Genomic DNA, 17,607 nt, shown 5'->3' with positions numbered 1-17,607 from the left:
CCCGAATTTTTTTTCGACACCCGAAGTAAACAATACCTCTACACGTAGATGGTACTCATAGCGCCGGATGTATTTTTTATTTCCGCCGATAGAAGGCAGCATTTGTACCTCGGAGGGACCCTCAATTAGCGTCGCTTGGGACATTCCTCTGTTCTCGTCAGCTTTGTGTGGTTGTGCCCTGTGCGTTCTGCTAATAACTGTGTTTTAACCCTTTTACCCCCAAGGGACGTACTGGTACGTTTCATAAAAGCCATCCCTTTACCCCCATGGACGTATCGGTACGTCCTTGCAAAAAAATGCTATAATGTTTTTTTTTTTCATATTTTTGATAATTTTTTGAGAAAATTCAGGCATTTTCCAAGAGAATGAGACCAACCTGACCTCTCTATGACAAAAATTAAGGCTGTTAGAGCAATTTAAATAAAATATACTGCAAAATGTGCTGGGAAAAAAATAACCCCCTGGGGGTTAAGGGTTGGAAATTTCCAAATACCCCGGGGGTAAAAGGGTTAATCGTGATTTTTTACGTTCATCCTTTTATGGTATTTTACGTAAATCATGGGTCCTAAAAGGCTTAGTTTTGCAAGTGGTAGTGGTAGTGGTGAGAAAAGGAATAAGGAAATGCTTTCTTTAGAAGTAAAGCAAGGAATTATTGAAAAGCATGAGTGAACTTGCAAAAGAACATCACGACAAACTTACTACAGAGCAGCTCAAGGAACTCCATGCTATGTCTGAGTACATGAGTGATGACAAGGAAGGGATCGAGGAGGTAGGACATGTGTTAGGTGCGGTGCAAATAAAAGAGGTGTTAGGAAAATATCAAGACGTGGTCGACTTCATCGACAAATACCATCCAAAAAAATTGCAGGTTTGTCGTGTATTTGCGCAGTTCGATGATGTTTCCCTAACTTATTTTCGAAACATTCTGAAAAGCTGTACCAAGCAACTTTCTATTGATAGCTTCTTTAAAAAAACTACGAAGCGAACTCGTGATGAAAAGGTAGGAAGTGGTTCAAAGAAAACGGCAAAGAGTGAAGCGAAAGAAAGTGAAACAAAGAAAACGGCAGATTGAAGAGAAAAAAATTCAATCAATTTTAAGTGTAGAGTGAAAGTGATTTAAATTAATCATCAAAAAGAAAAAAAAGAACATTTAAAAAAATATAAAATATAAAAATAAAAAATAAAATAAATAAGCTAAGATAGGTTAAAGTTCACGTAGTGTTAGTTAGAATAAGTTACGGTAGTGTACGTTTATCGTATTCACCCTCTCTACCTCCTCGCCGCCCATCCGTCTCCTCTCTGCATAGCAAGACCGACACCTGCTCTGGACTTTCTAAGGTAAAGTGACGCTTAGAACCTGTTTCTTATTTATTATTTCTTTATAATTATTCTTTTTTACATGTCTATTATCTAATTTAGTGTGCATTATTGTCATGTGTAATTATGTGTAGTAATTTATTAAGGAGTCATCATAGGTTGTTGGGCTCAACCACAGATTAATCCTATTTCAATGTATTCTTATGGGAAAATTCGTTTCTACAACCGAACATTTTCTGCACCCGAAGTCGGTTGTGGAACAGATTAAATTCGTATGTAGAGGTACCACTTTATATATATATATATATATATATATATATATATATATATATATATATATGTATGGATATATATATATATATATATATATATATATATATATATATATGTATTTATATGTATACCTATACAGTATATACAGTATAATGTATATATGTATATATGTATATATATACATACCTCTTTCTCTCTCTCTCTCTCTCTCTCTCTCTCTCTCTCTCTCTCTCTCTCTCTCTCTCTCTCTCTGTATATATATATATATATATATATATATATATACCTATATATATGTATGTATATATATATGTGTATACCTATGTATGTATATGTATACATATATATATATACATATATATATATATATATACACACATACCTACAGAAAAAAGAGCAACATGGATATGAGAACAAACTAAATTAGAGGATATTCTAACAACATGTAAAGACAGAAATGGGCTGGCAAGATATACAATGAGAATGACAAATAATAGATGGACAAGAAGAATAAAAATGGGTCTTTAATGATTGCAAAAGAAGCTGAGGATGAAGAGAAGACGATGGACTGACGAGCTAAGACAGTTTGCTAGTGTGGACTGGCATAGAAAGAACATGAACAGATGCAAGTGGAAGGACATGTCTGAGGCCTTTGTTCTGCGGGAGACTAGTACCAGTTGATGATGATGATGTATGTCTCTTCGATTCTTGGACGCCATTGAGATATTATTTACTCATTGTAAATGTAAGATAATATGCTCAAGTACCATATTTGAACGCGGTAAGGCATGAATAACCTATATGGATGTGCAGGAGATACTTCACTGGAGAAAGAATGCTGAAGCCAAGAGACTTCAAGTGTTTTTGGGGGTTGATGCCGTTCCAGATGAACTGGAATTAAGGACCAATATAGTCCTCAAAATTTGAAATTCTGAGGGAGCGAGTAAGCTTCACGTTCTAAGCTGCATTGCACAAACGAGACCAGTTTTGAAAACTCTGCATCAACCCCTTTGCAATAGTGGTATCTTGAACTTAATCAGAGAAAAAACAGAAACGGCATAGATAGGAGTGAAGAAACATCTTTGCAGGGGAAATACTGGAACATCGAGACCACAATTTGTCATGAGGAAAGGCGCCGCTCCAAATGAAATTTAATCTGAGGTCATCTCAAATCACAAATCTGAATTTCTAAGGAAGCGAGGAAGTCTTAACAAATTAGTCTGCTTTGAACAAGGAATGACGTCCCTGGAGATCTGACATCAATCCCACTGCAAAAAAAAAAAAAACGGACTTTTAAGCTTTGTCGAAGAGGGTTAGAGCTTATGAGATCAGTCATGAAATTCTGAGAAACCTTTATCAAAACTCATTCATGGATTTCATAGTTGATCTTAAATTTTTTCAATTCCATTGAGTCTTGAAATTTTTATTTATCAATTTTTGGTGATTGATTTGAATACTTCACTCAAATATTTTTGCCTTAAATTTCCACCTTCAAAGCCTTTATAATAAATTGTAATCACTCAATCGTAGCCGTGATGAAGTCATGGGGAAAAAAAGAAAAAAGCTACTTGAAACACTTGTCGACGGCAAATAATAAATGGAGAAACGTAAATGCAGTTTTCCTGTTCACCTGAAAACTATCTGGAGCTCGTTTTTTTCCGGAGAGATACTGTTTTCAATTCTTGGGTGCCACAGTTGGTCAGTAAATCTTTCCATTAATAAGTATCTTTTCAATGATAGAGGAAAACGAAAATAACTAAAAGTTGAAACTAATTGTGTAATATTGGTGCCTAGGTAAATTTAATGTTTTTGAAAAATTCTTCACATATCTATGGATCTCTCTCTTTGGATTAAAATGTGAACAATACTTTAAATATCTATTTCACATCTGGTGAACTAGAAATACGCGAAATATTTAAATAAAATAATGTCTGAAAATTTTGGTATAACAAGAAAACCTTTTTTGTTACAATAAACAAATGAAATTTTCACACCGAGGTAATCAACTCAAAGGCGTTAATTAAGAATAAAAATTTCTGTAACAGTTTATAAACCCTTTTTAGAAGGCAAGATCTATAGTGCATGTGTATTTCATATACGCTCATACCTTTTTCTCTCTCCCGCACTGATAATAGAAAAACCTGTTTAGGCTTGCCATTGCATATTTCATATTGTTAAAGTTTTTATGTCATTGTTATCATCAACTGTTTGTATATAAGCTAGTTATGTCGTTTGAATAAACCAGCCATGTCCAGCCTGTTCTTCTGTTAAGACCGTTATCAGCCTGCCACATTAGTGATACACAAAGGGACCAGCTGCCAGCCACTTTCCCGCTCACCTTTGACGATGCCACCCAACAAAACTGACTTCTATCCACGCTCCCTCAATGAAATTGCTTCTGTTCGCCAACAGAGAAGCTTTTGACTGTTTTCAGCATGCCAAAGTTCAGTTTTGCATCATGGGAGTGACTCGTTCAAGCAGCAAAGCAGACTACGTCCTTGCAGCAATCCCCATCAATTTTTTCTCAGAAATCTCTGATTGGTTTTGCGACCAAGGGGAAGCTCCAACAGAGTATAACGCCCTCAAAACATACCTCCAGGAGCAGTACTTACCATAGCCAGCCGCCTATGTAGCCAAGTTTTTTTCACCTCTCGTAACAATCTTTGGGTAACCAAAAGGTTTTGCCCACCCTAAGGAAAAGGACCAGTATCACTCGCCTGCAACCTACCGCAGGCAGCTCTTCTTGGGAGGTGAACCTACTTCATGCCATTTGGGTACAACAACTACCCGAACCTGTACGCTCTGCCATCTCCATTGTCGATACCTTGCCCATGAAGGAACTGATGATCAAAGTCGATGCCCTTATGGACAGCCACTTCACCACCTTCATGACCTCCATCAAACCCAGCCACTGAGGGGGCAAGCCAGCCTTAACTTTGTGCCGGTCCCAAGCCCGCATAAATGGGGAGGGTTTGCGGCAGGAAAGGCATCCGGCCATAAAAAATTAGCCAATACCAATATGACCAGTGAAAGTTGTTAAATTGACATTAATGCTAGGGCATTCCCCGCCTAATCCCTCCGAAAAATCGGCAAGGGCTACCCAGTCATGGGTGGGCTGGGTTAAAAAGGCAAGGTCAGAGGAAAATATCTGAGGAGAGGATGAGAGTAGCAACTCTGAATGTGGGGACAATGACTGGAAAAGGGCGAGAACTGGTTGACCTCATGGAGAGAAGGAAGATTGGAGTGCTGTGTGTGCAGGAGACTAGATGGAAGGGAAATAAGGCAAGAGAACTACGGGAATGTTGTAAAATTTATTACAGTGGAGCAAATATGGAAGGAAGAAATGTTGTAGGAATAATATTATCGAAAGGTCTGAAGGAAAGTTTGATTTGGGTGAATACGAAAAATGACAGAATTATGAGTTTAAAGCTGGGACTGGGAGCAACAATAGTCAATGTGGTGTGTGCCTATGCCCACAAACTGGATGTACCGAGGAGGAGAAGGATACATTCTGTGAGGAGATGGACCAGGAGCTTGGAAAAATTCCTGCAAGGGAAAGGGTAATTATAGGAGGAGATCTGAATGGCCACTTAGGAATTAGTAGGGAAGGGATAGAGAGAGTGCATGGAGGTTATGGTGTGGGTGAGAGAAATGATAGGGGAGAAAGAGTGATTGATTTTGCAGTGGCTTTTGACCTAATGGGGAGGGTGGAGCAGCGCAACATAAGTTAGGGGTAATTGATTGCAGAGTAAGGAATTGTAGAAGTAAAAAGACGAAAATGGACCCAAAGATTAAACGGTGGAGATTGAAAGAAGAAGAACTGAGAGTCTTGTTTGAGGAAAGAATGCTGGAAGCAGTAAGGTTACATGAGGATGTACAAGAATGGTGGACTGAGAATAGTAAAGTGATTCTAAGGATCGGTGAGGAAGTACTTGGAAAGTCATCAGGAAGAAGAACCCCAAATGATAAAGAATCGTGGTGGTGAAATGATGAGGTGTAAGAATGGGTAAAAACCAAGAAAGAAGCCAAGAAGAAGGCAGATCCATCAGGACGAGAGCAGGATAAAGAAAACTATAAACAGGCAAAGAAAGAAGCAAGAAGAGCAGTAGCAAAACCAAAGGCAGAGACATTAAATGAAGTCCATAAAGAGATGGAAACACCAGAACGAGAGAAGAAAATATTACGAATTGCTAAGGCCCGGGATGCTGCATCTAAAAACCCGACACAGATAAGGCAAACAAAAGATAGCAATGGTATAGCTCTAGCAGAAGAGAATGAAATTAAAAGAAGGTGGGAAACTTATTTTGAAGGACTCTTGAATGAGAACCCAAGAACAGTATTTGAAGATGGACTCCCAAACGAGGTAGTTACCATAGGAGTGACTATAGGAGAAGTAGAACAAGCAGTAAAGAAGATGAAAAATAGTAAAGCTGCAGGACCTGATATTATACCAGTAAAGGTATGGAAAAGTCTTGGAGAGGAAGGCATAGATATCTTGTGGGACCTGGCGCAAAAGATCTTCAATCAGGAAAAGATGTTAGAGGAATGGAGAAGAAGCCTAATCATTCCCATCTATAAGGGGAAGGGAGATATTCAGGAATGGGGCAACTACAGAGGTATAAAGTTGATAAGCCATACAATGAAAATATGGGAGAAGTTCATTGAGTAGAGACTCTGAAATGAAACAACAATTGGTGAGGAACAGTTTGGATTCATGCCTGGAAGAGGGACTGTAGAAGCAATATTTGCTTTGAGGCAGATGATAGATAAACATTGGGCGAAACAGAAAGGATTACATATGGTCTTTATTGACATGGAGAAGGCATACGATCGAGTACCACATCTGGAGCTGTGGAGATGTATGAGAGAAAAGGGAGTCCCTGAGAAATACATAAGAATCACCCAAGATATGTATGAAGGGTACAAGCAATGTTAAGAGCAGTATAGGCCTAACAGAAAGTTTCCCAGTAAATGTGGGACTACATCAGGGGTCTGCATTGAGCCCTTACCTATTTGATCTGGTCATGGATGTTGTAACACAAGGTATTAGAGATCAGTCTCCTTGGTTTATGCTTTTTGCTGATGATGTTATACTGTGTAGCACTAAGTGAGAGGTGGTAGAAGAGAAACTGGAGGTGTGAAGATGAGAAATGGAAAATAGAGGATTGAAGATCAGCAGGAAAAAGAGAGTATTTGAGATGGGAGAATGGGGAAGTTAGTTTACAAGGAGAGAGATTGAAAAGAGTTGAAAATTTCAGGTATTTAGGATGAACAGTTGCAGAGGAAGGTGATCTGGGGCCATAAATAAACCACAGAATACAAGCAGGATGGAAGAATTGGAAAAAAGTGCGTGGAGTACTATGTGACAGGAAAATAGGTGTTAAGTTGAAAGGTAAAGTACACAGGACCGTTGTGAGACCAGCAATGATGTATGGAGCGGAGATGTGGGCAATAAAGGAGACAGAATAGAAGATACTGGATGTGGCACAGATGAGAATGTTGAGATGGATGTGTGGGGTGACAAGAATAGATAAGATACGGAATGAAGTAATTAGGGGTACCACAGGAGTTAAAAAACTATCAGATAAGATCCAAGAAAATAGACGGAGGTGGTATGGTCATGTCATGAGAAGAGATGAACAGTATATTGGGAGGAGGGTGATGGAAATGGAGGTACAGGGAACGAGAAGGAAAGGGAGACCAAAGCAAAGGTGGATGGACTGTATCAAGAATGACCTTTGATCAAAGGGATTAACCAGTGATGAAGTGTGGGACAGAGGTATATGGAGAAAGCTAAGAATGATTCCCTTCCTAATTCAGGTGCTCTGTTTTACTGTCAGTTAGGCTACCTTCAAAATGATTTGTTGTGTTGTGACTTAAGATATACTGTGTATATATATATATATGTATATATATATATATATATATATATATATATGTATATATATATATATATATATATATATAAATATATATATATATATATATATATATATACATATATATATATATATATATATATATATATATATATATATATATATATATATATATATATATATATATATATAAGACATTATAGAACTTTGCATAAAAGGTATAATTACTCAAGATTGCACTGGCGGCGAATTGTGAAGATGTCTATGTTTTTAATCCCATTACTTGATCAGGTACATTTAACTCTGATAACTTTGTCCATAACTTGTTTCGTATTACCCTTACACTCTTACATCATGACCTTATTTATGAAAGTTCAGTACTTGGCTATAATAGATATAAAGGGAGCTGCTTTAGGAAAGAAACTACTGATACAACAACCAAGCATACTTAATTGATAATGTGATCTTATTCACTCTTGAAATCTTTTCTTTTCAGTGGTGCACAGTCTGCTGGATGTCAAACCCCCGAGATTATGTCATGATGAAGAGGTATACGCGACCGGAAATGCAACATTGATTTGTGAGGGAGATAAAAATTTAACCTGGACATTCAAGTATCATAATGAGGAAATAGTGAGTCTGTTTCTTAGAACACAAGCATGTTCAAAATCACAATGTTCGTATGTACTTAACGGTTAAGAAATAGTAATACTGTACTATATTCTCTAGAGTGGAAAAAAATCATAGGATAAAGAATGTTATAAAGAAAAACAATGTATGGAATCCAGAGAGATCGTCTATTGTAAATATAGGCTGTAAAACGTATTAAAAAACGGATTTTAATATAAAAATATATGAATGTTTATATTTATCTTTGATTCATGAGCTATTAAGTAGAGAAGACGACCGCCAGAAACTAAAACTAGAGCATCATTCTAAAGGTAAGCATGACGGTAAAAAACTTACGTTAAAATTCTGTTTATTTCCGGGAATCTCATCGTTGAATCACAAGCTAGAGTCACACTAATGTGGCGGCGAAGATAACAGCCTCAAACTAGTAAACCAACGAAAATCAAAGATTATTAGCCAATCTTATTATTCAGTTATACAGTACTGCTGTACTAACCAGAAAGTACAAAAATAAAATATGGATGGCTTATGCCACCTAAAGAATATACATAAAACAGCCAAATTTGTCATGTCAATTTCATGTAGGAGTTCGAAAGACAAACTTTTCGACAGTTCTAGCACAACATTCAAATTCCCGCACAACTTATTTTCTACAGGTCTCTTATGGATACAAGTTCTGAAACCCAAAGCAACAACATCAGAGACAACTATCCAAACCTGTTTGTTCAAGTACAGAGTTAATTTAAAAAAGATCGATATACTTTGATACCGCAATAGGTAAATTGAAACAAATCTTAAATTTATATTATTCAAATTTGTACTAAAGGCTGAGATACCTCACCTGAAACACCAATAATAACAACACTTTCATTGATGTTGTTAAATTATCGTTTTTCATTCTTTAAAGTAGTTGATATTAACAATGTAGAGGGCCTTGAAAACCCACTGCTCTGACAATACAGTTGGGAGTCTCCACAGAGTTGGTTGAAGCACTTGGGGCTTGGATGAAGGATTTGAGATCAAGACTGTATGATACTATCCGAGTGGCAATGGTTTGGATGGTATAAATAAGAGCCAAGGATCCAGAAACACAGATCTATGAGGCTAGAACAGTGTGATAAGTGTCATTCTGTAATTCAACAATTGTCTGAACTTGTTTATCACTGTCAGTATCATAACTATGTCAAAATTTGGTCTTTTCCATCATTCCATAATTCCTTACATACTAAATGGTGAGGGAACATATCAATCAGAAGAGGTTGATTTCTGATAACAGATTTGCCAAATTTTTCAATCTTCCTGATGTAAAGTGAAGAAGCAATGTGACATTCGTGGCTTCTGTCCAGTGAAAAAGAACCCCAGATATTAGAAAAAAAGACCCCTACCTGGTCCCTCACTCATTCTTTATGTTGTCCACAGATACTGTTTTACCTAGTTCGTGAATAAATGTTCTACCCAAGAAATTGCATAATAAAGAACAAACAATTCATAAAATTTCAGGCCAGATTAACTTGCTACTGATTCCACTGTCCTGAAAGATGGTTTTTTTTTTTCTATGATTACCCTCATCCTGACCAAGAGGCGTCTATAAATAGGGATAAGTCCAGAATGACAATCTGAAAACTTATGACTTTTAAGTGTTTGTAATTTTCCTACAACCTCAGATAGCTTTGTAGTTCCCGATAAAGTGGGAATTAATGCCTTCTTTGGCTTGAAATACTTACCCCAAAAATCATTGATTACATTTTATGGTGTCATTCTTAGTTGGCCAAAAGGTACAATTGTTTACAAAAATCATATAATATGAATAATCCTACTCTATACTGGCTGAAATCAGTATTCCTATTTTGAATTGTTTGATGAGCTAAAGTGACTGGATATTCATCTCTGTAAAAGGACAAAAATAAACGGGTGTTAATATCATTTCCAAATTGTAGATCTTTTGTGAATGGACTTCTTCATATATTTGAGAATCTGTCAAGGTCTGAGAAGACTTGGCAGAAGTTTTTGAAACTGAAGAAATTTTTTCATTGATGAGTCCATCACTGGCCAGTCATCCAAATGGCCTGCAGAGCCATCATTGTTGTGAACACCTAATGAACAGTATTCAAACTAAAAGCCAGGGAAGTATATTGGTATACCATTATTTTGTACGCAAAATGCAGGAATGATTAATTCTATTGCAGACTTCACATCTAATAGATCCATTAAAACATCAATTTTCCCTCCCCACTCTTGCTAGCACTAAAGCTGGAGGCTTCTTGGAAAATTAAATTTCTACTGTAAATGCATTTATTTTGAGACATCAAGAACTGATCTCCATTCTCCTGGACTCGTGGGATACAGAAAAAGTTGATTCTAGAAACCTGAATTGCGTGCAGACCTTTCTCTATATCTTTATTGTCCTATAATTTGTCCATCTCCAACAGTAATTTGACTTGATAAGTTAGTTCCAATTACTGGAGAGAGGCAGGAGAATTGGTCGCAACAGTGAAGTGGTCATAAGTGGAAAAACCTTTTTCAGAACTGATAGAATCCTCACTTTTGCCCATATTTGTTTTCATACTCAAAATGAGTAACTCTTCCTCCCACTGGTACCATTGGACCAAGACAGTCGATATTGCCTTCTTCTGGCATTCGAGATTGCATAAAAATTGAGATCTGGAGCAACAACAATTAGAAGGGCAAGAACTTCTACTAGAAAAGAAATATAGTAACAAACTATAATTAGCTGAAGGATAAGTCGAAAAAAAAATTTAAGGACGATGCATATCTGACTTTATAGTTGATAAAATAAGTCTCTTGCTCAACTTTTGCTCAATAACCTTCCTAGTCTTTTCAGAACTTAAAATAAGAACAAAAAAAGAGGTTATCAAAGAATATTTTAGGCACAAACTAAAGTTTCTCTTCTCTTCCGCACAATACCACTAAAAATAACACGGCATCTGTAGAACCCTACACTAGCATTGTCACCTTGATCTAATAATTCTCTAGTTGAGATTGTATTATGGATTCATAGTATATCTCTTATTAAGTGTAAACATTGGATTTACTTGTTCAAGTGATACTTTTAAAACTGGCAATTAATTTGCTCTACAATATACACGTTAGCTTGCATGCATGTAAAAAGAAATAAGTTAATGAGACTGAGCAAAAATACATTTGTGTTAAAACTTAAGTAAAAAATTTTCCAATTGAAAATTTTTGGCACTACTATTGTGTAAAAATTGGCAGGGAAGATTACAAAGTGCTGCAGAATAACAAAAGTCTCACTTGGTTTTGTAGAGAATGTAGGGGATCATATAGGAATATGAAGGTTGAGTATAAAAAGATGGAGATTAATGATAGGCTAATGGATAGGCTACAGGTACTGGAACACGCAATAATAGAAATAAAGGACTCGATAGGTTCGGCAAAGCTAGGACGAGTTAATATGCCAATAGAAGACATTAGGGAAGAAGTTAGAGAAGAGGTTAAAGAGATAATGGAAAAGGAAAAGAGGAAAAATAATCTGGTAATATATAATGTCGAGGAATGCATAGAAGGAAGCACAGAGGAAAAACAAGGAAAGGATAAGGATAGATGTGAGCGACTGTTCAAAGATAATATAGCGGTAACTGGAGTTGAAGTAAAGGAAACAATCAGGTTAGGTAGGTTGGAAATGGGTAATAGACCAACTGATAGCCAAGAGGTTAGAAACCAAAGAAATAAACCTAGGCCACTACTAGTAAAAATGAAAAGTGAAAGAGAGAAATGGACAATTATAGGAAAGGCTAAGAACCTTAGAAATTGTCCAGAAACAAGAGAAAGTAGAATCTTTATAGCGCCAGATCTAACGATGAGAGAGAGAGAGAGAGAGAGAGAGAGAGAGAGAGAGAGAGAGAGAGAGAGAGAGGCGCTTAAAGGAAGAATTACAAACAAAGAGACAAAATAGTGAAGATGGATGGTTCATAAAGAAAGGAAAATTGCACAGAAGGGAAAATTTTCGTCAGAACGAGGAAGGCACACAAGAACTTTAAGGAAAGAAGGAGAATATAAACACAAAATAAAAGAAAACTTTAAGATTTACTTGTTGAACATACAATGCTTAACAAAACAAAAACTGATGGAAGTTGAGAAGGAATTAAATAGTAGAAATGAACTTTTTTGCTTGATAGAAACACACCAAAAGTTAGATAGATTAAATTTAAGTAAGGGTGTTAAAAAGTAGAAAATATGAGGAATATGAATGATAAAAAAGGAGGAGGTTTGATGATACTTTATAGAAATAGTGACAGTCTAGAATTGGAAAAGATAGAAACTAAAAGTAAAGACCTGATGTATGTTAAGTGTAATTCATATAATCATACATTTAGATTATTGTTGGTTTACTTTTCAGCAGGAAATACTGAAGACAAAAGTAGGGATAAGATAATAAAACAGGAATGTGAAAGAATTATTAGAAATCTAAATGAAGAAGAGGCATTGATGATATTAGGGGATTTCAACGGGCATGTAGGATTTTTAGGTTACCAGAATTTAGACAGGAACGGGGAAATGATTCTCGATTGGATGAATGACCATGGGTTAGTCCTATTGAATGGAGATTTAAGATGTAAAGGTATTTATACATGGGAAAGATTGCAACAAAAAAGTGTAATAGACTACGTACTAGTAAACGAACAAATGAATAAAAACTTTAGGGAAATGATTATAGACGATGAAAAATTGAACTTTGACATCTCAGATCATAATCTGATCACTATAGAACTGGAATTCATGAGTGACCAGAATAAAAATTTTAATAAAGGTAGATGGGAGGAAGTAAAATACTTTAGGACAGATGAAAATAGTTTAAGAGAATATATAACAAGAGTAGAGGAAATTGTAAGAGATAGACAAATAGACAGAATAGAAGGAATGGATTTGATAATAAAAGAGGCTGCAGAAGAAAAATTGGCAAGAGTATATAAAAGGAAAGTTCTTGATGAAGAAAAGGTACTTGAGCAACCCTGGATGAAAGATGAAATAAGAAAAGGCATAAAGGTAAGGAAGGATTTAAACAGAAAGAAAAGAAATGAATCCAATATCGAAGTAAAAAAGGTATTAGAAGAGAGATATGATCAAAAGAAGAGGGAAGTGCAAGAAATGATAAAGAAAGAAATTACTATATTTTAAAAAAAGATAACAGAAGAAATAAAAATGGATAAAAATAAAAAACTCTGGGAGAATATTGATAGAATAAGGAACAGACAGAGAGCCCATGGAAAAGTTATACAACTTTATGGAGAACAAGGAAATAAGCTAAATAAAGAAGAAACAAAAGAGGAATTAATCAAGTACTGGAAAACTATATATTGTAAGCATGAAAATAAAATACTCAGTTTGGAATGAAGAAAAACAGATAGAATATGAAAATGAAATAGCGCATCAGGAAGACACCACAAGAATAGATGAATATAATATCCCGGACATACTTAGGGAAAACTATGACCTTGTTATGGTAACAAAAGGGAAAATAAAACCAATGAAAAATCCAAAAATCACGACAGAAAAAGTAAAGAATTGCCTGGGAAAATTAAAGGCAAAAAAAAGCAACAGGACCAGATGGCCTAAAACCCGAGCTATATAAGGCACAAGGAAAAAGCAAATTATGTTTTGAAACCTTACAGAAATGTTATCAAAATGAGTTGGACGAAAAAGAAAAACCAAATATGTGGAAGAAGTCAAGAACAAAGATGGTTGAAAAGAAAAGAAGGCCAATGGCAAAAGACCTAAGACCCATAGCTCTATTAAATATTTCTTATAAAATATTCATGATGATGGTGAAAGAGGAAATAGAAGACCACATAAGAATGAATGAAGAAGACAATGAATGTCAAGCAGGATTTACAGGTGGAGGCAGGATAGAGGACAATATCTTTATATTACAGTATTGTGTGGAAGAGAGCTATAGTAACAAGAAACCCCTAATAGTAACTGCGATAGACTTTAGTAAAGCATTTGACTCTGTAAAAAGGGAGGTATTAATAGAAGTTTTAAAAGAATATAAAATTAACACCAAAATCATAAGTGCAATTGCAAATATTTATCAGGTAGATACTACGGGCATTGACTTAGGAGAAGGTATAGAACAAGAAATGGAGGTTATGAGTGGAATTAAACAAGGTTGCACTTCAATTTTTAAACTGATTACGTATATTGTTATGAAGAAAATAGAAGAGGAAGGAAACGGTTGCAGAAATCAATTAATAAAGATAGAATCATTATTTTTTGCAGATGATGCCTTAATAATTGCACAGGATATACATAATGCAAAGCGTAACATCCAGATATTAGTAGAAACTAGTAAAAATGTGAGTTAGAAATTAATAAAGAAAAGAGTAATATTATGATTTACAATATGAAAAAAAAGCCAGATAACATAGAGGGAATCAAAGTAGTTGAAAGTTTGACATACTTAGGAATAAAGCTAGACAATAGTAGGAATATATTTAAAACTCAGAAAAGAGTAATGATAGAAAAGGCACAAAAATTAGCTAATTTAACATATTCGGTTATAGAGAAAAGTTGCAATAAAGTAATGATAGGAAAAACGTTCTGGAAAAGTATTGCTTTACCATCTATTTTGTATGGAACAAGTGTTATAAATCTAACAAACTGAAATAGAGAAACTACAAAGAATAGAGAATAGGGTATACAGGAAGATTTTAGGTGCCACAAAGCACAGCTAAGAGGGAAGATAGGTGCATCTTCTATGAAAGCAAAGGAGGTGGATGGGAAGCTGCAGTACTTAAATCGTACCCTGAATGGAAAGAAGGAAATACTGAAAATAATTATCCAGGATATTCAAGAAAAAGAAGGAAGATGGTGGAAACAACCTGCAAAGTATTTGGAACAATTAAGTTTAGGCATAAGACAAATAAGAAGAATGAACAAGGCAGAAATAAAAACGGAAACCAGAAAGTGGGATACTGAAAAGTGGAAAGAAGAAATAGAAAATAAAGTGAGCTTAGAAATATATAGAACGTGGAAGAAAGAAATTAAAGAAGAGTTAATTTATGACAATACATTTGCTTCAGTGATATTTTTCAGAGCAAGAACTAATACGTTAAGACTAAATATTGTAAATAGACACAATGGAGGAAATGTAAACTGTAATTTTGTTGAAAATGAGGAGGAAGATTTGATACATTTTTTGTTATTTTGCCAGGAATATAGAAAAGAAAGGAATGAAGTAATTGAGCTACAACAACCATACGACGAAGACCTAAAGAATATAGTAGGATTATTTTTATTTAGTGAAACAAATATAGAAAAGAAAAAAAAAGTTTTAAACCTAATGTGGAAGAAAAGAGAAAACAGTACAAGAAGATAAACGTTAGAGGCGCCGTTGTAAAGGCTATGCCTCACCCCAGAACCTGAACCTGAGTAACACTTTAAACTGCCATTTAGTGAACAAAATGGGAGTGAAGAATATTTCACTACAACAGTAATTAATTGACCCTTACTTGAGTACTGTTAAATAAAGTGCTAATCATATTTGGGTTTTATTTTTCTAATGGCAATTAGTGACTAGAATAATAAGAAAGACAATAGTAAACAATATTTCACTTTTACATAATTAATATACAATTATTTAACAGTTAGTGTGGCAAAAATGTCTCATATTCATGTTTTTTTTTTTCATACTGTTTATATAACTCTTTTAGCACCTGACTGAATAAAAAATGAGCATGGAATCATGCTCTAAAAGGACAAAAACACCATTTTCAAAATGATTGACATGAATACTATTTTTTTATCATGAACAAGTTGTAGTGTGTGTAAGCGATATGTTTTGCTGTATATCTCTGGCTCTAGCAAAGAAAGAAAATCTTGAGACATTTCAACAGTTGTTACAAGAAGTATGATGCTAACTATCCACCAAAACGAGAGTTAAGATAGAGGAAGACAAATTAACTGAAATCACAGCTTTCTTGAATACGAAACATTTAATTAGTGCCAGAATTAAATTGAAGATCGCTACCAATACATCTTTTGGAGTAAATATGGTGATTGCAAAGCCTAAAAAGACATTCTAAAATGTCAAAATAATCAAATCACATATAGAGAAATCTTAAATAATTTTTACCATCAAGGATCTGATATCAAAAAAAAAAAAAAAAAAAAAACACTCTTGAGAATTGAGTGAACAGCTGGATTTGGACATACTTTGAGTGTGTGTTTTTCATTGCAGTTTGATGAATCTACTGATGTCATTGATGCATCACACTTATACATTTTCATTCGGATGTTATTTAAAGACATGAGAACCTACCAATTAGTTACGATGGTGAATATGGGTTGGTTTCAATTCTAAGTACAGAAAACCTGAATTTGACAGGTATATGTACAGAAGAATTGTCATTGACTTTTATCTTTCTTCGTGGCTGAGTTGTATGGTCACTGGCATACAGGTATCCTGGACCAGGGTTCAAATCCCGGCCGGTCTGATACTATAGTCTTTGGGTGATTCCGCCTGGGGCTCTGACCCCGAAGTCGTTAAGAGAATCTAGACTTTAATGTATTAATTTATATGGCTTATTTGAAATATGAAAAACACGTCTAAATGTGCAAAAATTTATCATTAATCGAATGCCAAGTCCCAAACCTACCAATTAGCTACGATGGTGAAGATGGGTTGATTTCAATTCTAAGTACAGAAAACCTGAATTTGACAGGTATATGTACAGAAGAATTGTCGTTGACTTTTATATTTCTTCGTGGCTGAGTGGTATGGTCACTGGCATACAGGTATCCTGGACCAGGGTTCAAATCCTGGCTGGTCTGATACTATAGTCTTTGGGTGATTCCGCCTGGGGCTCTGATCCCGAGGTGGTTAAGAGAATCCAGACTTTAATGTATTAATATATATGGCTTATTTGAAATATGAAAAACACGTTTAAATGTGCAAAAAATTATCATATATATATATATATATATATATATATATATATATATATATATATATATATATATGTAGTCTACTTAATTTCCATATTTTAATAGTGTATAACCTAGATAAGGACATTACGATAACTGAACATTGAAATAATAAAAAAAGAATGAAATGAGCAATTAACATGCATCATTAATGCTTGCAAATATCTAAAGTTGTCAGGTTTTCTATTTCCCTGTTACTATTTTGCATAAGGGTCTTCTGGTAATAAGTTCGCTTTATTTTCATGAAAGATACAAAAGTGTAAGGTTAAAATTTCTCTATTTCTGTATATCAAGTATTTGTAATTCAAATATTTCTAATCCTTTTCTTCTTTTTTTCCAGAAAGTTGAGGGCTACATAAATTCAGAATCAAATGGTACCTATGTATCCAAACTATCGGTAAGAGAATAATTTAGGATATTTATATCTAATACAAAAAATTAAAGATAAAAGGCTAAATGCTCTTTGATGGCGACTTTTTAATATTGACTAAACCTATTACAGAACATGAAATGTTATCCATATATTCAGATAAATCTTTGGTGA

General features: G+C 34.8%; 1 protein-coding gene across 1 annotated transcript in view; it reads left to right on the top strand.

Annotated features, from left to right (window-relative positions):
- LOC137638479 (vascular endothelial growth factor receptor kdr-like) overlaps window positions 1-17,607 on the top strand; it is a 242,008-nt gene that overhangs the window by 55,891 nt on the left and 168,510 nt on the right. The window contains exons 3-4 of the mRNA XM_068370571.1: window positions 7,966-8,102; window positions 17,404-17,460. Of these exons, the coding sequence (XP_068226672.1) occupies window positions 7,966-8,102; window positions 17,404-17,460 (194 nt within the window). The remainder of the gene's footprint in view (window positions 1-7,965; window positions 8,103-17,403; window positions 17,461-17,607) is intronic.

Source organism: Palaemon carinicauda, chromosome 1 (genome assembly GCF_036898095.1).
Source record: "Palaemon carinicauda isolate YSFRI2023 chromosome 1, ASM3689809v2, whole genome shotgun sequence".
NCBI lineage: Eukaryota > Metazoa > Arthropoda > Malacostraca > Decapoda > Palaemonidae > Palaemon > Palaemon carinicauda.
The sequence above is the reverse complement of the archived record's forward strand: the minus strand, read 5'-3'. Positions and strand labels throughout refer to the sequence as shown.